The following is a 22624-nucleotide window of genomic DNA, read 5'->3' on the forward strand; positions in this document are numbered from 1 at the left end:
ATCTTAGCCGGACTTATACACTTAATGGTAAGGTGCTTGGGAGTGTTGCTGAACAAAGAGACCTTGGAGTGCAGGTTCATAGCACCTTGAAAATGGAGTCACAGGTAGATGGGATAGTGAAGAAGGCATTTGGTATGCTTTCCTTTATTGGCCAGAGTATTGAGTACAGGAGTTGGGAGGTCATGTTGCAGCTGTTCAGGACATTGGTTAGGCCACTGTTGGAATATTGTGCGCAATTCTGGTCTCCTTCCTATCGGAAAGATGTTTTGAAACTTGAAAGGGTTCAGAAAAGACTTATAAGGATGTTGCCAGTTTTGGAGGATCTGAGCTACAGGGAATGACTGAACAGGCTGGGGCTGTTTTCCCTGGAGTATCAGAGGCTGAGGGGTGACCTTATAGAGGTTTACAAAATTATGAGGGGCATAGATAGGATAAATAGACAAAGTCTTTTCCCTGGGGTCAGGGAGTCCAGAACTAGAGGGCATAGGTTTAGGGTGAGAGGGGAAAGAGATAAAAGAGACCTAATGGGCAACGTTTTTATGCAGAGGGTGGTACGTGTATGGAATGAGCTGCCAGAGGATGTGGTGGAGGCTGGTACAATTGCAACATTTAAGAGGCATTTGGATGGGTATATGAATAGGATGGATTTGGAGGGATATGGGCCGGGTGCTGGCAGGTGGGACTAGATTGGTTTGGCATATCTGGTCGGCATGGATGGGTTGGAATGAAGGGTCTGTTTCTATGCTGTACATCTCTATGACTCTATACAGTGAGTCCAGTTGACCTTCCCTTCAATGTAACCTCCATGGTTTTGAAAGTGAGAGATGCATTGATGTTAACTGTATTGAATATGAAGGGTTGGCGTTTAGATTGCCTCTTATATCCAATCTGATCATTACTTGTCATTTGTGTAGTGCAAATGTTACTTGTCACTTTTCAGCCCAGGCCTGGATACTGTACAGATCTTGGAGGCTTTGAACGTGGACTATTTCAGTGTCTGAAAAGTCGTGAATGGTGCTGAACATTCCCTCCTCTGATCTGATGATTGATGGAATTATAGAATCCCTACAATCTGGAAACTGGCCCTTTGGCCCAACAAGTCCACACCGATCCTCCAAAGAGTAACCCACCTAGACTCATTCCCCTTTCCTATTACTCTACATTTACCCTGACTAATGTACCTTACCTAGACATCCTTGAATACTATGGGCAATTTAGCATGGCCAATTCACCTAACCTGCACAACTTTGGATGGTGGGAGGAAACCAGATCACCCAGAGGAAACTCATGCAGACACAGGGAGAATGTGCAATTCCACACAGACAGCCGAGCAAGGCTGGAATCAGGCCTGGGTCCCTGACATTGTGAAGCAGCAGTGCTAACCACCGAGCCACTGTGCTGTCCCAAGGTCATTGTTGAAATAGCTGAATGTGTTGGGCTTAAGACACTACCCTGAAGAACTCCTGCAGAGATGTCCTCGAGTTGAGATGACTGACCTCCAACTGCCACAACCATCTCTCTATGTACGAGGAATGGCTCCAATCAGTGGAGAGCTTGCCCCCGATTCCCATTGGTTCGAGTTTTGCTAGCGCTCCCTGATGCCACACTCATCAAATTCGGCTTTGATGCCAATGCTGTTACTCTCACCTCATCCTCACCTCAATGCGCATATCCTAATGCATAAGATGGAGTAACACACTGGCCAATGTACAAGCTGCAGGATAGTACATAGGATAACACAAAAGTTAGAATGTGCTGCACAAGACGTATAGTATGGAATGATGTGGGTTTCATGCTAATTTATGGAATGAACCGATATTACGATTAAATCCATTTTGGTTTGTATTCAGTTGTGTTGTGAAGACTGATGGTCCTTTAAGTTGTAACATAGGCATATGATGTTCCAATGGGTGCTACATTTGGCAGGATGTTTCAGTGCTTGTTGCATTCGATCTTACCCAGGAACAAGGGTGAGCTCAGTGTGAGGGTTTCAAGAAGTCACTCAAAATGATTCAAATGTTTACAGAGCAGGCAGTTTTTAGTTAATTGCATGGAGATGTGTGAAGCAGAAGGTTGCTACTTTTGGGCTGCAGTTCAGTGAGTTAGAGAGGGGCAGCGAAAGAGGGTCCATAACAAAAATGGGGCTGCTGTAGCAGGATCCTTGTAGTTCGGGTTTCGGGAACCTGGGAGCCACTGGGTGCAACGAAGAGATTAAGGCTCAGGAGTGATTCTGGGAGCCATCTGAGCAGTGGGGGCTTAGAGAAAGTCAAAGACTTATTGTTAGTTCCGTGCACTTGAGTATAGAGGTGAAAGTAGCCCACGGGTGGTATTAGTTTGACCGAGCTGGAGTAATGCACAACAGGTCAGGCAGCATCCGAGGAGCAGGAAAATTGATGTTTCGGGCAGGAGCCCTTCACTCAGATCCAAAGTAACAGAATCCAGGGAAAGAGATTGAAATTCTGGACAGTGAGCAGTCAATGAGAGCAGTCTGTGGGCGTTCTAAAGCAAGATATTTCGGAGTAAGAATTAGAATTCCTTGTTATGGAGACAATGTTTTATTGAGAGTTGCGATCTACAATGCCACTAACGTCTAGGGAGTTGTTGGGAAGTCCATGGGCTCCATGTGTTACTGAAACCTTTGAGATATCTTACCCTTTATAGATAATCTGAGGTAGACCAGACACTTCTCAGATCCAGAAGTGACTGCCTTAGAACCTTTTATGAGTTTGTGTAATAAATAGCAAGAAATGGTCTGATCAAGGTAACCAATATTACATAGTATGTCTTTGACAGATCCCATTTCAGCATCACATTTACATGGTGACAAACAGCTCAGGCCCTATTTACAAAGTTTCTGATAAGGCAAACCTTATAGCACATGGAATTGTAGGATCTCAACATGCTTAGTGACCAGTGAAAATAGACTCGCAGTTGGTAGTAGTAGAGAGGTCTCTAGCTGGTTTCTTTTTGAATTGGTATTCTTGCAACTTATAGAGTCATAAAGTCATAGAAATGCACAGCACAGGAACAGACCCTTCAGTCCAACTCATCCTTGTTGATCAGATAGCCTCAATTGTGATTTAATTCCATTTGCCAGCACTTGGCCCAATTCCTTCTAAACCCTTCCTATTCATATCCAGATACCTTTTAAATGTACCATCCTACACCTCTTCCTCTGGCAGTTCATTTGATATACATAATACCCATTGCGTGAAAAAGTTGTCCCTTAGGTCCCTTTTAAATCTTTGCCCTCTCACCATAAACCTATGCCCTCTCGTTATGGACTCCCCACCCCAGGGAAAAGACCTTATCTACTTACCCTATCCATGCCCCTCATGATTCTATAAACCTCTATAAGGTCACCCCTCAGCCTCTGATGCTCCAGGGAAAACATCCCCATTCTATTCAACCTTTCCTGATAACTGAAACCCTCCATCCCAGGCAACATCCTTGTAAAATCCCAATGTGTGCAAACTGAAAGCTTTGACAATACGTATCTTTTTCTCAGCAGTAGTGAATATTTATAAACTATTTGAGGAGAGAAAGTTGAGCAGGATTCCATGAGATCTTTCATCCCTCAGGTCCCAGTTGTATGTGATCTGCCATCATTTGACATCACTGTAGCTACTAGCAAAGTATAATATCGTATACCCCAGTGTTTCGAGTGAGGAAAGGAGAAAAGTGGGGTAAAGGTGAAAACTAAGATGTATTGATTTATTCTGGATCCTAAATTATGGGTGTTGGGAGGAGTCTAGTAGCCTGTCAACAGCAAAGTGCAGAGAGGGGCTGGAGCTCCCTCTAAAGGCAGAGAGGGGAAGGTGCAGGGTGAAAGTGCCCCGGGGCTGGGAGAGTGAGAACACGGTGCATTGTGGGATAGGCCGCCCGGCGCTGGATGACTGTCTCCCCAGGGGCCGCCGCGGTGCTGTCGGAGCAGGCCCCGGGCCTTGCGCCGTGTGGATGAGGTGAGTGAGAGAGAGTGTGCGGGAGAGGGAGGGATCCATCAGCCTGGGTTCCCGTGTCGGGAGGCCCCATGGAGGAGTGGAGCATCATTGATTGTGTGGTGGTGGCTGTTCACTTTCTGTGTAAAACACTTAATGTTTATTCGCCTTTATTAATCCTTGCCTCTCTGGTTTGGCAGCCAAAAACCTACTTGTACCTGACCATTTCTGAATGGTCAAAGTGTTACAATTGAAGATTTGCTGCTCATTTGTGGGGATAAAAAGAAGAGTTGATGCACTGGTAATGTCCCTACCTCTGGGTCAGGAGGTCCAGGTTCAAGTCTTTTCTTGCCAAGTGATGTGTCAGAGCGCATCTGAATGGGTCCTTTCAACATTGTGTGTATTTTCTCTTTCACCTGCCCTAGATTGGTACAGAAGGGGAGTTTTAGATATGCACCATGAATACACAAGGAATGGCGGGGGATGGAGCAAGGCCAGGCAGAAGGGATTAGTTTAATTTGGCATCATTGAGTCATACAGCACGGACACAAACCTTTTTGTCCAATCAGTCCACGTGGAACACAATTCCAAACTAAACTTGTCTGATCTGCTTTGTATATTTATCCAAATGTCTTTTAAATGTTGTAATTGTACCTACATCCATCACTTCCTCGGCACGGGGTGGCACGGTGGCACAGTGGTTAGCACTGCTGCCTCACAGCGCCAGGGGCCTGGGTTCAATTCTCGCCTCAGGCGACTGACTGTGGAGTTTGCACGTTCTCCCCGTGTCTGCATGGGTTTCCTCCGGGTGCTCCGGTTTCCTCCCACAGTCCAAAGATGTGCGGGTCAGGTGAATTGGCCATGCTAAGTTGCCCGTAGTGTTAGGTAAGGGGTATATGTAGGGGAATGAGTGGGTTGCGCATCGGTGGGTCGGTGTGGACTTGTTGGGCCGAAGGGCCTGTTTCCACACTGTAAGTAATCTAATCTAATCTAAACATAAAGGAACAGAGTTCTGCAATATACATGAATATGTTGTGGTTAGAGTAAAGTTCATTCCATATATTAACCACTGATGTATCTATGCTGTACAGGTCTCTATTCTAGATAGAAAACCCAGTGACTACTTGGCTGGAGAGGTCCATAAATCTGATGCACCTTTTTCTCTCATACACTCACATCAACAGAACTGGTTGTGAATCTACCCAGAAGGCCATTCACATGCTGACTTTTGCAATCTTTGGATAAGCTTCTGTTTGACTTTTCTGCCAAACAGACTGAGTTGTAGCGTCTCTAGCACAGAGTTAAATTCAATGCTTTGAGGTGTGGGAAAAAGGAAAAGAATAGAAGAAAATCTACTAAAAGGAAATCAAAGTTTCAAATCAGGTAATCACACATTGGCTGAGATGGTTCAGTTGGGGTAGTTGGACTTCATTCATGGAGATTATTACAAATAAAGGTAGTTAATATAGTGTTGACTTGGCAAAACTCCCTTAAATTTGTTTAGTGTGAGAGATGCATCTACTGTAATATTCTTAAGTTAATCGTCTGTTTCCTGAGAGTCTGCTTCTTTGATACAGTAGGAAGGGTGTTGTTTGAAGTAAAACGTGGGACACTTATTCTCGTCAGATTAAAGGCCATTGGTTGTCTTGATAGGAAGCGGTTCAAGGAAATGACTGGGAAAATTGATAATATGTTGGATGTAAGACAACAGCAACACAATGGAGTAGAAGGACTAGCTTGTTTCAAAGGATATTTTAACTTGATGGCATCACTAGTGTTGAACTGTACCTCCTGTACTCAAGTATTACACTGTTCAAAATGCGGAATGAGTCCATGTTAAGGAGGACATCATTTGTATTGGTCTTTTTGTTTTTAAATTTCAACTGGGAAAAGTGCAAAATGTCTGTACCTGCACACGTAACAATTTATTAAACGCTGGATCCTCAAAATGTTTGTAGTCCAAAGGAGGCCATTCTGTTCATATTCTCTCTCCAAGAACATTTCAGTTAGTCCCACTTCTTTTTTCCCTGTAGTCTTGCATTTTTTTAAACAAATAATTATTTAATGTCCTTTTAAAATTCATAATTGAATCTGTTCCCACCAATTCTTAGGCTGTGCATTCCAGATCTGAATCACTCACTGGCTAAAAAAAGTTTATCTTTGGTTCTTTTGCCAATCACTTCAAATCGGTGTTTTCTAGTTCTTGATCCTTTTGGATATGGGGTCAGTTTCTTATCAGCTGTTCTGTCTAGATCCTAGTTCCCAAACAGTGACTTTCCTGCTCCTTGGATGTTGACTGACCTGCTTTGCTTTTCCAGCTTCACGTCTATTAACTCTGGCTTCCAGCATCTGCAGTCCTTCCTGTCTTCCTGTCTAGATCCCTCATGTTTTTAAACATCTCAAACAAATCTCCCCTCAACTTTCTCTAATAGGGAACAGCCTGGCTCCTGTAATCTATCTTTATAACTGTGGAACCTCATCCCTGGAACAATATTATCTCTGTGCCCACTCTAATGAATCAAGCAAAACATGGACAAGTACTCGTTGGATAAATAACTGACAATTCAGAGAGAATCCTGCTTTTTATATTTCTTTTTCTTGATATTCTGAGTACTGACTTTGCTTTTCAATATTTTGTGTGCTGGTGCAGAGACAACTTGTGGTTCTGAAGAAGGGTCACTGAACTCAAAATATTAATTTTGTTTCTTTCTACAGATGCTGCCAGACTTGCTGAGTTTCTCCAGCAATTTCTGTTTTTGTTTCAGATTTCCAGCATTCGCATTTCTTTGTTTTACAACATGTGGTGATGGCTGAGAATGGATGATGATGAACCTACCATCAAACCTCGTCACATCGAGAATCAGAATGTTGTTTACCGTCTGGAGCGCCGGAGAATCTATTCAGGCAGGTCTGGAGCTCACTGGTACATGGTGCGTTGCCTGCATCAGAATGTGTTTCCCAACTTCACTGTTGTTAACGTAGAAAAGCCACCGTGTTTCCTGCGCAAGTTCTCTCCTGATGGCCGCTATTTCATTGCGTTTTCCCTGGACCAGACCTCGTTGGAGATCTATGAGTACCAGGGCTGTCAGGCAGCTGAGGACCTCCTTCAGGGCTACGATGGGGAGATCATGCTGAACGGCGCCAATGACTTGCAGTCCATCAACATCCGCGGCAAACTGTTTGAGCGTTTCTTTGTCCTGCTGCATGTCACTAGTGTAGCGTCGAATGGGGAGCACCTGAATCGTGAGTGCAGCTTGTTTACTGATGATTGCCGGTATGTCATTGTTGGCTCTGCTGCTTACCTCCCTGAGGAACCTCATCCTCTCTTCTTTGATGTTTATCGAAACAACGAGTCTGTTACACCAAACCCTCGCTCTCCGTTGGAAGATTACTCTCTGCACATCATTGACCTGCACACAGGGAGTCTTTGTGACACAAGGACCTTTAAGTGCGACAAGGTCATTCTCTCACACAACCAAGGGCTTTACCTATACAAGAATATCTTGGCTATTCTCTCTGTGCAACATCAGACCATTCATGTGTTCCAAGTTACCCCAGAAGGAACTTTCATTGATGTTCGAACCATTGGGCGCTTCTGTTATGAAGATGACCTCCTCACTGTTTCTGCTGTGTATCCTGAAGTGCAGGGTGATGCGCAAAATGCCCCATCGCGCCCCTTTAAGGAGAAAACGCTGAACTCTTTAAAGCATCGGCTGCTGGTATACCTGTGGCAAAGGGCAGAGAGTGATGGAGGCGCTGTTGCTAAGCGACGTTTCTTTCAGTATTTCGACCAGTTGCAGCAACTGCGCATGTGGAAGATGCAGCTTCTGGATGAGAACCACCTCCTGATCAAATACACGAGCGAGGATGTGGTGACCCTGCGGGTCACTGACCCCTCTCAGGTACAGACCACTGGTGAATGGGTTACAGGCTTTAAATGCTTCAGTAAGGTGAGGTTAATGGTGGTGGAATGATACAAACTGGTGCTACACAGGTGTTAGTTGTGATGTTGGGTGAGGAAAGCATGGTAATGATTCATCCCTCTTTTTGTCTATTACAGGAAAGCCTAAAATATGTAGGCACGTTTTATTATGTATGTCTTCAGAAAAGCTGGGGTCCAACCCTGATTTCTCTGACTGTAGGGAGGGAGGTGATTTCTGCAAAGAGAGGTTGTTTTGGAGTAATATTGTTTAAATATTAATCGGTGTATTACTAAACCTGATAGGAAGGATTCAGAGTTGTTTTGTTTCAACTTTTGAGGCACATTACCAGAGTCCTGTAGAACCGTTGATGCTGCAGCGTGTTGTGGATAATTAGCCTCCTGCTTCAGAGATTAAAATTGTTTATTCTTGATCATGTCTTCAGGTTTCTGTCAGCCTCTTTCCGTTCTCCAGCCTGCTCCGAGTTTACTGAAAGTGTTCCACGCTGGGAAAATGTAAGAGATTGTTCGAAATTTAGTGTAAGGTTTGAGTTCAGCCTGTATAGTGTTACCTTTTCCTAATTTCATGTCTTCTGCTACAATGTACATCTGTGTAAGGATCAGATTGCCCTTGGAAGTGAGGTCACTTGCAACTGCCAGAGTTTACTGTTTAGTCTCCTTTTGAAAATGGACACATGGGCAAGATTTCAGAGGTCATTTAAATAATAGTCCAGCTGAAGTAGTGCTTCTGGTAAAGGGTTTGGGGGAGAAAGAAATCTAAATCACCCCTGATATTTTCTTGATCTTTCTTTATCAGTGTCACTGGGCTAGTAATTCAGAACTCCAGCTTGTCCCTGTGGGAAACTTCAGTGTCCATTATGAAGATTTGGAGGCACCACAACTGACTACCCATGTCCCCCAGGCAGAAGATGGTAGCACAGTGATATACAATCAGGAGGGCCATTGACTCCAAACCCCATGAAGGCTCATGACATCAGGCCAAACATGGGCAAGGGCACCTGCTGGTTATACCATATAACCCCAGCTGATGGATTACTCCTCCATGTTGAACAACACTTGGAGGAAGTACTGAGAGTGGCTACTTTGCAGATTGTACTTTGGATAGAGGAGAATGGCTAAGTAGCACCAGCTTGATCAAGCTGGTTAAGTCCTAAAGGACATTGCTGCTAAACTGGGTCTGCAGCAAATGATGAGGGCACCACAAAATACTTAACCTCACCTTCATCAAACTGCCTCCCGTGGCTGAATTTTTCATGACAGTAACAGTAGGTTTGATTACCGCACAGACCTGTGGAAATTAAGTTCCATCTTCACATTGAAGGTACTGTCCATTGTGTTGTGTGGTAATCTTACCACACTTAATGAGAAAGAATTCTAAAAGATCCATCAACTTGAGTGGGTATCCGTGAGGTGCTTTGGCCAGTGGGCAGCAACAGATTGTACTCGAGCACCATCTGCAACTTCCTGGTCCAACATTATCTCCCATCCTACCATCACTGTCAAGCCAAGAGGTCACCCCAAGTTCAGTGATGAGTGCAGGTGGGCTTGCTAGGAGCAGTGCAAAAATGGATACTGCAGAGGTTTGTTGCAAGTGCTTTTGCTTCATCTTTGCACTGATATGCTGAGTTCTTCCATCGTGGAAGATGGGGATATTTGTGAAGCATCCTCCTGTAGTGAGTTGTCCACCATCATTCACGACTGGATGTGAGAGGGCTGCAGAATTTACATATGATCTTTTACAGATGCTGGAGATTAGAGTCAAGATTAGAGTGGTGTTGGAAAAGCACAACAGGCCAGGCAGCATCCGAGGAGCAGAAAAATCAATGTTTCGAGCCAAAGCCCTTCATCAGAAAACCTTCTAAGATGCGAAGGGCAGTGCTAGGCTTACCTAATAATGAGGTGGCCTCCAGGTAACATCACAGAATGGGGTTACTTGTGTGACAAATAGGATAAGCGACAAATGATTGACAGAGTTAAGCAACTCCAGTGCCAAAAGATCATATGTAAATTCTGCAGCCCTCTCACATCCAGTCGTGAATGGTGGTGGACAACTCACTACAGGAGGATGCTTCACAAATATCCCCATCTTCCACGATGGAAGAACTCAGCATATCAGTGCAAAGATGAAGCAAAAGCTCTTGCAACAAACCTCAACCGGAAATGCTTTTTGGATGATCATTTTGGCCTGCATGTGTGGTTCCAGCATCACGGGTGTCAGTCTTCAGCTGTCACTCCGTGTGATATTAAGAAATGGCTGAAGGCACTGGATACTGCAAAGGATATGGATAAAGCTACTGGAGTATGTACTGGTAGAATAGATGAGGGTAAGCTAATGGACATGATGTATTTGGACTTCCAGAGAGCCTTTAAAAATGTCCAACATAATAGATCAAAGCATATGGACTTGTTGATAACATACTTGGATGGATTGAGAATTGGTTAGCTGACAAGGATACTGAGTCGGAATAAATGGGTTGTTTTTGGAGAGGAAGGCAGTGACTAGTGGGATACTGCAATGATGTCTGCTATTCATAACCTGTATCAACAATCTGAATGAAGGAATCGAGCAATATGTCCGATTTGATGACACAAAACTAGGGGACCTGTGAGTGGAGAGGATGAAATGAAGAGTCTTTGGGATAATTTAGCCAAGTTGAATAAATGAACAGATATATGGCAGGTGCAATATAATGTGCATGTGAAGTTGTACACTGTATGAAAAATAAAATGCCAATGTATTCTTTTAAGTGGGAAGAGATTGGGGGTGGCTGATGTACAAAAAGAACTGAATTACAGACCTTGTACATCGGTCATTGAAAGCAGGCATGCAGATGCAGCAAATAAGAGCATTCTTTACAAGAGAGTTTGAGTATAGGTGCAAGGAAGTTTTACTGCAGCTGTACGGGGCTTTGGGACATTGAGTGCTTTTCTGTGAGATAAGTTCCTTCACTTCGAGGGTGGTGAATCAGTGGAATTCTCTACCCTGTGGAAGGCTGTGGAGGTGAAATCACTGAGTATATTTAAAACAAAAAGATCTTTTAAACACGTAAAAATGTGTAGAGGTTATGGGAAGAGTGGGAGAATGGCATTGTGATAGAAATTAGCCATAATCATTTTGAATGACAAAACAGGCATGATGGGCTGAATAATGTTGTTGCTATTTTCTACATTTCTGTACTTAGCACAAAGGAAGCTGGCTGTAGTTCTTGGAGGTCAGCCATCTGAATTCCCAAGAATCTGCGGGTGTTTCTCAGGATCGTGTCCTAGGCCTAACTCCAGAATTAGAGGACATAGATTTAGGGTGAGAGGGGAAAGATATAAAAGAGACCTAAGGGGCAGCTTTTTCATCCAGAGGGTGGTACGTATATGGAAGTACAACGCAGTTACAGTCTCCAACTAGAGAGAATCCAACTACCACCATGATATTCAATGCTATTACTGTCACTGAATGCCAACTATTAATATCTGGAAGTTACCGTTAACTAGAAACTGAACTGCACCAGCCATATAAATACGGTGGCTACAAGAATAGGTCAGAGGAAGTGGTAGAGGCGAGTACGATTGCAACATTTAAAAGGCATCTGGATGGGTATATGAACCGGAAGGGTTTGGAAGCATGTGAGCTGGATGCTGGCGGGTGAGACTAGATTGGGTTGGGATACCTGGTAGGCATTGACAAGTTGGATCAAAGGGTCAGTCTCTGTGCTGTACATCTCTGTGACTGAGTTGCTTCATCAATGATGTTCGCTTCATCATCAGGTCAGAAGTGGAGATATTTCAGCATCATTCACTTCTCCTTAGATACTGAAGCAGTCCATGTCCAAGTGCAGCAGGACCTGGACAATATCCAGGTTTGGAATGACAAGTGAGAAGTAAGATTCATGCCACACAAGTACCAGGCAATTACAGTCTCCAACTAGAGAGAATCCAACTATCACCATGACTTTCAATATTATTACTGTCACTGAATGCCAACTATTAATGTCTGGAGGTTACCCTTAACTAGAAACTGAACTGCACTAGCCATATAAATGTTGTGGCTAAAAGAATAGATCAGAACTAGGAATACTGCAGCAATTAACTCATCCCCTGACACCCTAAAGACTGTCCTCCATCTACAAAGCATAAATCAGGGGTCTGATAGAAGTTCCCCATTACCTGGATAAGCTTCAATACCAGGTTAAAAACAATGACTGCAGATGCTGGAAACCAAATTCTGGATTAGTGGTGCTGGGAGAGCACAGCAGTTCAGGCAGCATCCGAGGAGCAGTAAAATCGACGTTTCGGGCAAAAGCCCTTCATCAGGAATACAGGCAGAGAGCCTGAAGCATGGAGAGATAAGCTAGAGGAGGGTGGGGGTGGGGAGAAAGTAGCATAGAGTACATTACGTGAGTGGGGGAGGGGATGAAGGTGATAGGTCAAGGAGGAGGGTGGAGTGGATAGGTGGAAAAGAAGATAGGCAGGTAGGACAAGTCATGGGGACAGTGCTGAGCTGGAAGTTTGGAACTAGGATGAGGTGGGGGAAGGGGAAATGAGGAAACTGTTGAAGTCCACATTGATGCCCTGGGGTTGAAGTGCTCCGAGGCGGAAGATGAGGCGTTTTTCCTCCAAATGTCTGGTGGTGAGGGAGAGGTGGTGAAGGAGGCCCAAGACCTCCATGTCCTCGGCAGAGTGGGAGGGGGAATTGAACTGTTGGGCCACAGGGCGGTGTGGTTGATTGGTGCAGGTGTCCTGGAGATATTCCCTAAAGCGCTCTGATAGGAGGAGTCCAGTCTCCCCAGTGTACAGGAGACTGCATTGGGAGCAACAGATACAATAAATGATATTAGTGGATGTGCAGGTAAAACTTTGATGGATGTGGAAGTCTCCTTTAGGGCCTTGGATGGAGGTGAGGGAGGAGTTGTGGGCACAGGTTTTACAGTTCCTGCGGTGGCAGGGGAAGGTGTCAGGATGGGAGGGTGGGTTGTAGGGGAGCGTGGACCTGACCAGTTAGTCACGGAGAGAACGGTCTTTGCGGAAGGGGGAAAGGGGTGGGGAGGGAAATATATCCCTGGTGGTGGGGTCTTTTTGGAGGTGGCGGAAATGTCGGCGGATGATTTGGTTTATGCGAAGATTGGTAGGGTGGAAAGTGAGCATCAGGGGCGTTCTGAACTTGTTACGGTTGGAGGGGTGGGGTGTGAGGGCGGAGGTGTAGGATGTGGACGAGATGCGTTGGAGGGCATCTTTAACCACGTGGGAAGGGAAGTTGCGGTCTCTAAAGAAGGAAGCCAACTGGTGTGTTCTGTGGTGGAACTGGTCCTCCTGGGAGCAGATACAGTGGAGGCGGAGGAATTGGGAGTACGGGATGGCATTTTTGCAAGAGGTAGGGTGGGAAGAGGTGTAATCCAGGTAGCTGTGGGAGTCGGTGGGTTTGTAAAAAATGTCAGTGTCAAGTCGGTCGTCAGTAATGGAGATGGAGAGGTCCAGGAAGGGGAGGGAGGTGTCAGAGATGGTCCAGGTAAATTTAAGGTCAGGGTGGAATGTGTTGGTGAAGTTGATGAATTGCTCAACCTCCTCGCAGGAGCCCGAGGTGGCACCAATGCAGTCATCAATGTAGCGGAGGAAGAGGTGGGGAGGAGGTGATCTTGCCAGTGTAATTACGCAAGATCAACTGTTCTACGTAGCCAACAAAGAGACAGGCATAGCTGGGACCCATATGTGTGCCCACGGCTACTCCTTTGGTCTGGAGGAAGTGGGAGGATTCGAAGGACATGCAAAGCTTCAATACCACTCAAGCTTGACACCATATTGGATAAAACAGCTGTTTAATTGGCACTATGTGCACAAATATTTACTCCCACTACCACCAAAGCACAGTAGCAGCAGTGTGATCAATTGACAAAATGCCCTGCAGCAATTCACCAAGGCTGCTGAAACAAATCCTGAAACCACTGATATTTGGAAGGACATGGGTGGCTGATATGTTGGAACATCATCACCTACAAGTTCAACCCAACAGTCTGACTTGGCAATTTCTCACTGTTTCTTTAATGTTGCTGGGTCAAAATCAGGGAAGGCACTTTCTTAGCTGGATTGTGGGGGTTCCGAGAACAAGTTGACTCCATGGTTCAAGAAAGCAGCTGTCCACCAGCTTCACATGGGCAGTAAATTTTGGCACAATCAACAATGAGATACACTGCTGCAACTCGGCAAAATCATGACAGCACTTTCCTGACCTCAACACCTTGAAGAATAAGTACAGTAACTGTATGTGAATCCTGCCCCTTGCAAGTTCCCTGACCAAGCATTATGACTTGGTACTACATCACTGTTCCTTTAGTGTCACTGGGTCATTTGTCCTAGAACTTTCTCCCTAACAATAGAGTGGATGTCCTTCACAGAGAATGCAGCGGTTCAAGGCGTTGGACCATCGCTACCTTCTTAAGTGAAATTAGGTTTGGGCAATAATTGGCTTTATTTTGCTGTGCACTTCCTGTGAAACAGGCTACAAAACATATAAAATGGCATGGTAAAATCACTTGGGCCCCCAAAGCTGAAGTGTGAGTTTAGATCTTTTTATGATTCAGTTATTGGATGTGGGCAAAATTGACTAAGCCAATATTTACCACTCATCCCTACTTACCCTTGAGATGGTGGTGGTGAGCTGCTGCAATCCATTTGCTGTAGGTAAACCCACAATGTCATTCTGGAGGGAGTTACAGGATTTTGACTCAGCAGCAGTGAAGGAATGGCAATATATTTCCAAGAAAATATGGCATGTGGTTTGGAGGGGCCATTGCAGGTATTGTTGTTTTCATGTCTTTCTAGTTTGGTAGTAGTTAAGTTTGGAAGGTGATGTAGAAGGAGCCTTGGTGAATGGTTGATTCTCTGATTGGGTCAGGTTTACGCTGTGTTACCATCCAGATTTGGTAGTCTTAATTTAGTGTTGAATTCTGAGGTAAACATTTAACCTCACGCTTGCCCTCCAGCAAGTTTGTTCACTTCTATTTCCATACATTGCTTGTCCGTTCCCCTACCCTGACCTCTTGAAACCCTTGTATATGTCTTCGACTCTTAAAGATTCTGCTGTTTCAATACCATCACCACAGGCTGTAGTAATAAGCATGAGATCTATCTAAACCTAACAGTATTATTACATTATTTTTAATTTGTTCATCACTATTTCCCCACAATAATTATCTTAAAATCCTTGCTTTTCTCTACAAGCTCCTAGAATCCTAAAACCCTCCCCATATAGACTTTTCCTCTGATTCTGGCTTTCTATTCATACCCAATATCACTTAACTATTGATGTTTGCAGTTTCAATTACATTGGCCCTTCCTAAGATTCTTTATCGCTCCGTCCTGCTTTCTGCCATCATAAATCTTCTCAAAACCGTCTGGTAACTCTGCATGTAAACTTTCCACTTCATCATGCCATCTCTACTTTCCTCCTATCCCAACACTCATCTGTGTATCACCTTGGACAGGTTGGGTCAGTATCCATTGGTGCTTAAAAAAAAAGAGGTGATTTTATTGAAATCCTACTGAACAGGGTATTTAAAAGAAGAATGTTTCCCCTTTTGAGAGAGACTAGAAATGGGATGTAATTTAAAAATAATGGGTTTCTCATTAGAGATGGAGATGAGAATTCATTTCTCTCTGAATGTTGTTTGAACTCCTTTTCAGAGAACAAACAGCGTAGAGAGATCCTTGATTAATAAAGGAGTCATTGATATTGGGGATTGACAGAAATGTGGAGTTGAGATTATGATCACAGTTGCCATGATCTTATTGAATCTCAAAGTGAGCTATAGGCTAAATGGCCTAGTCCTGATCCCTACTTTGTTTCTTCGGATGTGCTGATCACTAAACAATGCACAACATAAACTCAAGTTGTTGCTCACCTGTGATCCTCTTTGCAAATGATCATTGATTTGTACCTGGCTGACCTCACATTAATTTTTCCTCTTTGTCCTGTTCTGCTTCTGTTCCCCACAGCCGTCATTCTTTGTCGTATACAATATGGTGACCACTCGGGTTCTGGCTGTTTTTGAGAACACTTGTGATGAGCTTTTACAACTATTTGAAAATTTTTGCGACCTCTATCGGAACGCCACACTACACAGTGAGGCCGTGCAGTTTCCCTGCTCAGCATCCAGCAATAACTTTGCCAGACAGATTCAGCGAAGGTGAGTCAGCCTGTTGATGACTGGTTTTTATAATTCACTTGCTGACTATTTATTGTCCCGAGGAAGGCTAACTGCCAGCAACATGTTCTGAGTTCACTTTGGAGAAATTCCCTGATTTTTGCCTGTTGGTGTTTCTCAGGTGAATTCCACAATCTGAAATTGCTGGAAATCTGAAGTTAAAACAGAAAATGCAAAAAGTAGATCATTGGGCAATCTGGATCTGTGAAGGGAAGAAGCACGCCATTATTACTTTTGGTGTGTATCCTTTATTGGAACCTCTCCTCGCTTGTATTCTCCCCCAGCAGACACCACCTTGCATGCACAATTCACAATACAATACAGTGAATTTATGTACGGCACAAAGTTCCGACTGATACAGTGCTGCACTGCAGCAATGCTCTGATGCTGGGTAGCTGAGGGTGCGATAGGTAAATGGGGGTAGGGGTACTGGTGATAGGGTGGAGCGGATAGGTGGGAAGGAAGATGGACAGGTAGCACAGGTCATGAGGGTGGTTCCGGGTTGGAAGGGAGAAGTTGTGGGGGGAGAGGAAATGAAGAAACTGGTGAAACCCACATTGATGCCCTCTGGTTGGAGGCTCCCAGTGTAGAAGAGGAGAAAATTGGTTACAATGAGTTTTACTGTGATCAGTGAATGAAAGGCAATGTGGGACAGAGACCAGTGTTGAGTTGAGGAAGTAAACTTTCCAAGATTTGTGATAGAATACCTTGGATAAACTATTACGATTTTGTTCCTTGTAGCATCACTTTGTTTTGACATTGCACCTGAAAGAAAATGGGCATTCTTTTTTTAACTATGTACAACTGAACATGTTCTAGATGTTAACGGGGTAAGGTTTGTTTCAGTCCCCTGTATGGATGAAGCCAGCACTGAGGCATTTAGCAGCATAGGGGATATCTTTTAGAACAAGATTGACCTGTTCCTTCTCCTTCTGGGAGATTGAGTGCGCTAGGTAGAAGCATACAAGTTAGAAGTGGTAAGATTATGTGTGACCTGTTAGTGAGATACTGTTCTGTTGGAGAACCGCAGTTAACAGGCAAGGCAGAGAGTAGGGAGAAGATAGGTAATGTGCTCTCTTGATTAAGATGGTGTCAAAACACCAAAGAAGAGGAAATACTGCTGGTGTCTTGGCAAACGTTCTTAGCTCAACAATAATTGCCAACTCTATATGGATCTATTCTTGGAGATTTGATCAGATGACAATTCATCTGTTATTATACTGCAAAAATAAATGGCCTGTGTTTCTTGCCAATATCTTTCTTTCCTCATTTGAGTTTTTTTTAAATTAGAATTTGTTTCTGATACTGACTTGATTTAATGTGATGGTCTTTTAGCTAACTCCACTTATTCCATGTATGGCAGATTTATGTGACACTGCAGTCTTCATAGTTCATGGCTTTACACATTCATTGTATAAATAGCAACTCATTGTTGACATGGGACACTGTCATGGTAACAAACCTTCGAAATATTTGCCATATTGAACAGTTCTATGAATTTTGTTGTTTGCATGTGCATATATAAGGATAGCACATTTGTGAATGCCTGATAAAAGAAAAATACTGCGGATGCTGGAAGTAAGAAACAAGCACAGAAAGAGCTGGAGAAACTCTGATCTGGCAGCACCTGTGGAGAAAGAAGTAAAGGTTAACGCTTCGAGTCTGGTATGACTTCAGAAAGCGACAACTTCTTCTAAGGAGTCATACCGGACTCGAAATGTTAACTTTATTTCCGTCTCCACAGATGGTGTCAGACCTCCTGAGTTTCTCTAGCGTTTTAGTTTGAGCTTGAAAGTTTGTGACTTTTGCGGTGTGAACTTGTACATTGGAGATTAATCATCCATTCTGGGAGGATTGTTGATAATATTAACTGCTCATAATTTATCTGCTGGTTATGGGATATTGTCTCTGCGCAGTATGATTTGAAACATTTGATTACACAAGACCATCTTTTGTACATAAAAGCAATTTGATAATTGTGCAAGTGCTTGAAGGGTATAGCAGTGATACAATGCAGTACTGTGTATTCTCATTTCCTCCTTCCTTAATCCTTACAGTAAGGTAGCTGCTTGAGGCCTGCTTTGACTGCTTTTTCTGTGGTAGTAATCAGACTTGACAAATAGAAATATATTTCCATCAAATTCTCAGCACTAGAGAGTTCATATGCTTAATTTTGCTCTGTGCTCATTATGTAAGTCCATAGCCTGTGTCAAAGAGGAGACAAGATTCTTAGAGTTGATTTGGAAATTGCGGCAACTGATTTCAATTGTGTCTTTCATTTGTAGGTTTAAAGACACTATCGTGAATGCCAAGTATGGAGGTCACACGGAGGCTGTGAGGCGACTCCTTGGGCAGTTGCCTATCAGTGCACAGTCCTACAGCAGCAGTCCATACCTTGATCTCTCATTGTTTAGCTATGATGACAAGTGGGTCTCTGTCATGGAACGGCCCAAGACTTGTGGTGATCATCCTATCAGGTAATGTAAACCATTGCTGTTGGCTTAGGGGGAGCATCTGTTTCAATTTCTGTTCCCTGGTTGGATGCTCCATGGGCAAATGCAATTTTCACTTTTTCCACGGTACGATTTTAACTATTTCAAGTCCATATATTCTGTGGCAAATTACATGAAGTATGGTTTCTACATATGGATTCATTCTCATAAAATTTGGTAGTTTGTTTATTTCAACCCATTGTGTCTGTACTACTCCTGAATGAGTAGAAAGTGAGGTCTGCAGATGCTGGAGATCAGAGCTGAAAATGTGTTGCTGGTTAAAGCGCAGCAGGTCAGGCAGCATCCAAGGAACAGGAGTTTCGACGTTTCGGGCACAAGCCCTTCGTCAGGAACTGATGAAGCCCTCCTGATGAAGGGCTTGTGCCCGAAACGTCGAAATTCCTGATCCTTGGATGCTGCCTGACCTGCTGCGCTTTAGCCAGCAACACATTTTCAGCTCTACCTCTGAATGAGTCAACCACTTGATTTTATTCAATTATCCTTTTCTCATGCCCTTTTAGATTTTTCTTCTACTATTTCACCACTACTTTTGAAAAGGTCTGATTCATTCAAAGGTAATGATTTATCAAAGTCAAAGATAAGATGGTTTTCTCAGGCTTAAAGTGGCTTACTGCAGAGAAGTAAAAGGGATTAGAGCTGCTGCAGATCTGGTTTTTCTTGTAGTCTGGTTAGCTTCTCACTGTCTTATTCACAGTCCAGCCTGTTCATGTACCTGACAAACCAATCCAGTTGTCGGCAGCAGATGACCTTTGTCATCGATTTTGTTTTTTATTTATTAATTTAACCTACTTTTCTAATCAACCTATTCAGAGATTAGATTAGATTCCTTACAGTGTGGAAACAGGTCCTTTGGCCCAACAAATCCACACTGATCCTCCAAAGAGTAACCCACCCAGACCCATTTCCCTCTGACTAATGCACCTAACATTGTGGGCAATTTAGCGTGGCCAGTTCACCTGACCTGCACATCTTTGGACTGTGGGAGGAAACTGGAGCACCCGGAGGAAGCCCACGGAGGCACGGGGAGAATGTGCAAACTCCACACAGACAGTCGCCCAAGGCTGGAATCAAACCTGTGTTATTAGACACCACTGGGACAGGTGAGATTTGAACCCAGGACTCTCAGTCCAGGGGGAGAGACACTACCAATGAGCCACAAGAGAGCCTCAAACTTGACTCTGATGGGACTTGAACTCACAACCTTTGAATAACAACTCTTTAGCAGTCCAACGTGCTCTCCATTGCGCCACAGAGCTCATCTTTGTCATTAACAACTGGCCCTTAATTCATACCATTCAGCTTCACTTGTGAACATTCCCTCAGCTCCAATGTGATTTCACGTTGCTGGAACCCACAGTTACACAACAGGGTTCACAATAGGTATCAGATTATTTGCTTTCAAAACATGCAGCTGTCCTTGAAAATCTCTGCTTTTCAGAATGGTTCTTTTCATTTCAGTCCATTTTAAAGAGCACAGAAATAAAAAGACATTGTCCTTATCAGTTGTAGCATCACTAACTCCATAGAGGTCAGGAAAAGAAGCTAGAATTTTCTGGTCTACATAGTACAGTACAACGCTGGATGGAACAATTAACCATTTATTACAACTTCCTGTCCTCCTGGGGGACAGTAAATTTATTACATTCCAGCTCCATTTATAACTGAACTCTCAACCATGACTGCAATATTTCAAGCATTGTATTGCTAACCTGTTGCTGATGTTTACAAAAAAATTTTTTTTGGTTTGTTTTCAGATTTTATGCTCGTGATTCAGGTCTGCTGAAGTTTAAAATCCAAGCAGGGCTCCTGGGACGGCCAATTAACCACACAGTGCGACGCCTAGTGGCTTTCACCTTTCACCCTTTTGAGCCATTTGCTATATCAGTGCAGAGGACTAATGCAGAGTATGTGGTTAGTTTTCATATGCGACACACGTGTGTATGATGACAGTGCATTGGAAACACTTGTGCTGCTTGGATTTACTGTGGACCATTATGGACTATCATGAAGGGATCCTAACAAACCGTTGAAATTGCCAAAGGTGGAGTTTTGAACCTTGGTCAAGAATGGGATTATCCTTGGGTTAAAGTTATATTCAGACCTCTGATTCACCTTTGGTATCTGACCTGCTACACGATCTTTAATGCAGCACTTGTCTCAGCTAAGAAAGTAAACCTTTTATACGTTTCATCTCTGTTATCCCAATGCGTCTATTATTCATTTTTATTTTGTCATATTTTAAATGCTAAAACAATGACATTTAACTTGTTAACTGCCAGCTGGAAAATGGTGGACTTGGTGCAATAAACTCTGTTTGTAGTTTTGCCATTTGGGGAAGGAAGTTTGATTTTAAATTGGGAACTGTGGATGAATGAGTTTTGTTGGTGATCCTGAGGCGGTGAATGGGATTTTGAGAATGCTGGTAAATTGGAGATAAAAACAGAAAATGCTGGAAATAGAAAGCTTTTCAGTTCAGTTTTGAAAAAGAGGAAGTTCAGATGCATGACCTTGTATTGGATGCTTCCAAATATTGGGTTGGTCCTTCAAAGTTACATCCTGATCTTTATTTCCCACAGTTTTGTTCTTGCTCTCAGTATTTAGTAAGTGAAACTGGCTGTAAACTACCAGCTCTGACCACTTTAAGGTACTGTAGTTTTTTATTTCATCAGTGATGTGAATTGACTGAACCAGAATTATTTTTATTTGGAAATGTTCTGGATACACTTCAACTCTTCAATTTTTGTGGATAAGAATTATTGTATAATCAATTTCTAATTTTACAAATGAAATGGTACATGGGCTTTAAATTTATTTTTTCATATGAATGCTACATTTGGAAACACCTTTGTATGTATGAACTTGTCACATCAACTGCTAAACTTATTAGAAAATGGTGTGTTTGGTCTTCTGTTCTTTTATTTCATTTATCACAGTATACATGATGTGGAGGTGCCAGTGTTGGATTGGGATGAACAAAGTCAGAACGAAACCAGATTATAGTCCAACAGATTTATTTAAAATCACAAGCTATCGGAGCGCTGCTGCTTTGTTCTGGTGAGGTGGAGGGAAGTACACAGACGCAGAATATGTAGGTGGAGAAACTTGATCTCTGTGTCAATATGCAAGATACATTACAATATTGGGTCAGGCACTTTAAATGGTATCAGTTATGTAAACAATATAGAAACCATTGGGTCATTCATGTGCTCTCTTCACTTTTTTAATTTCACCATGAAAAACATCACTAATAACTGATTAACTGGTCATTCGAACATTCCTGTTGATGGGAGCTTGTGTGCAAATTGGCTGCTACTATTCTTGCATTACAAGAGTGACTATACTTCAGAAATACTGTCTTGGCTGCAAAGCACTTTGTGATGACCTGAGGATGTGGTAGATGCTACGTAAATCAAACTTCTTTCTTTCCACTTTGTAATTGGCATTGAGCAACACCTGGTTACCTAGAGAAATGATGCTTGGTTCATATTGCCCCTTTGTGCCCATTGAATGAGATAATCGATTTAAATTCGCAATTAGGGTACTTTTGTTCTTTGGTACATGCTTAATATGAATTGGATTGACATTGTGCTCATTAACTTGTGATGTTTAGATCATCTTCATCCAGCTCCTGTTACCCCAAGGGTAGATGTTACCCCTAATTCTTTAACTGACAGGCTTACTCATGGGTACAAGTGGCTCATGTGAGAAAAGGAGAAACCACAACTATTCTTCTTCTTCTGTGGGATGTGGCAATGCCAGTGTTGTTGGCCACCCCTTAGTGGCTCTTGAGAAGATTCTTCAGAGGTCAGGTAAGAGTCAATTACATGACTGTGGGTTTAGAGTTGTCTGTAGACTGGACCAGAGGAGGATGGTAGACTTCTTTCCCTTAAGGACATTAGTGGCCCAGGTGGGATGTTCTAACAATCTGATAGTTGTCATGGTCACCATTCACATTCCAAATTTATTGACTGAGTTTATATTCCACCTCGTGCCTTGTGGATTTGAACCCATACCCACTGAGCATTAACCCAGACATCGAGGTTA

At 43.2% G+C, this 22624-nt stretch overlaps 1 protein-coding gene across 2 annotated transcripts; it reads left to right on the forward strand.

Annotated features, from left to right (window-relative positions):
- Window positions 1-3876: 3876 nt before the first annotated feature.
- det1 (DET1 partner of COP1 E3 ubiquitin ligase) lies at window positions 3877-20770 on the forward strand. 2 transcript variants are annotated; one of them, XM_060852953.1, is made up of 5 exons: window positions 3877-3962; window positions 6654-7840; window positions 15859-16049; window positions 18353-18544; window positions 20335-20770. In XM_060852953.1, the coding sequence occupies exons 2-5, from the start codon at window positions 6755-6757 to the stop codon at window positions 20522-20524; spliced, it is 1659 nt and encodes a 552-aa protein (XP_060708936.1). In that variant the 5' UTR covers window positions 3877-3962; window positions 6654-6754; the 3' UTR covers window positions 20525-20770. The 2 variants fall into 2 exon arrangements, with proteins under 2 accessions (XP_060708936.1, XP_060708937.1); XM_060852954.1 differs by having other exon boundaries at window positions 6704-7840.
- The last annotated feature ends 1854 nt before the right edge of the window (window positions 20771-22624 follow it).

This window comes from Hemiscyllium ocellatum, chromosome 39 (assembly GCF_020745735.1).
Source record: "Hemiscyllium ocellatum isolate sHemOce1 chromosome 39, sHemOce1.pat.X.cur, whole genome shotgun sequence".
Taxonomy (NCBI): domain Eukaryota; kingdom Metazoa; phylum Chordata; class Chondrichthyes; order Orectolobiformes; family Hemiscylliidae; genus Hemiscyllium; species Hemiscyllium ocellatum.

Coding starts and splice junctions, on each gene's coding strand:
- det1 (XM_060852953.1), top strand. CDS start 6,755: ATGGATGATGATGAACCTACCATCAAACCTCGTCACATCGAGAATCAG. Junction 7,841..15,858: donor GGGTCACTGACCCCTCTCAG/GTACAGACCACT, acceptor TGTTCCCCACAG/CCGTCATTCTTTGTCGTATA. Junction 18,545..20,334: donor TGTGGTGATCATCCTATCAG/GTAATGTAAACC, acceptor GTTTGTTTTCAG/ATTTTATGCTCGTGATTCAG.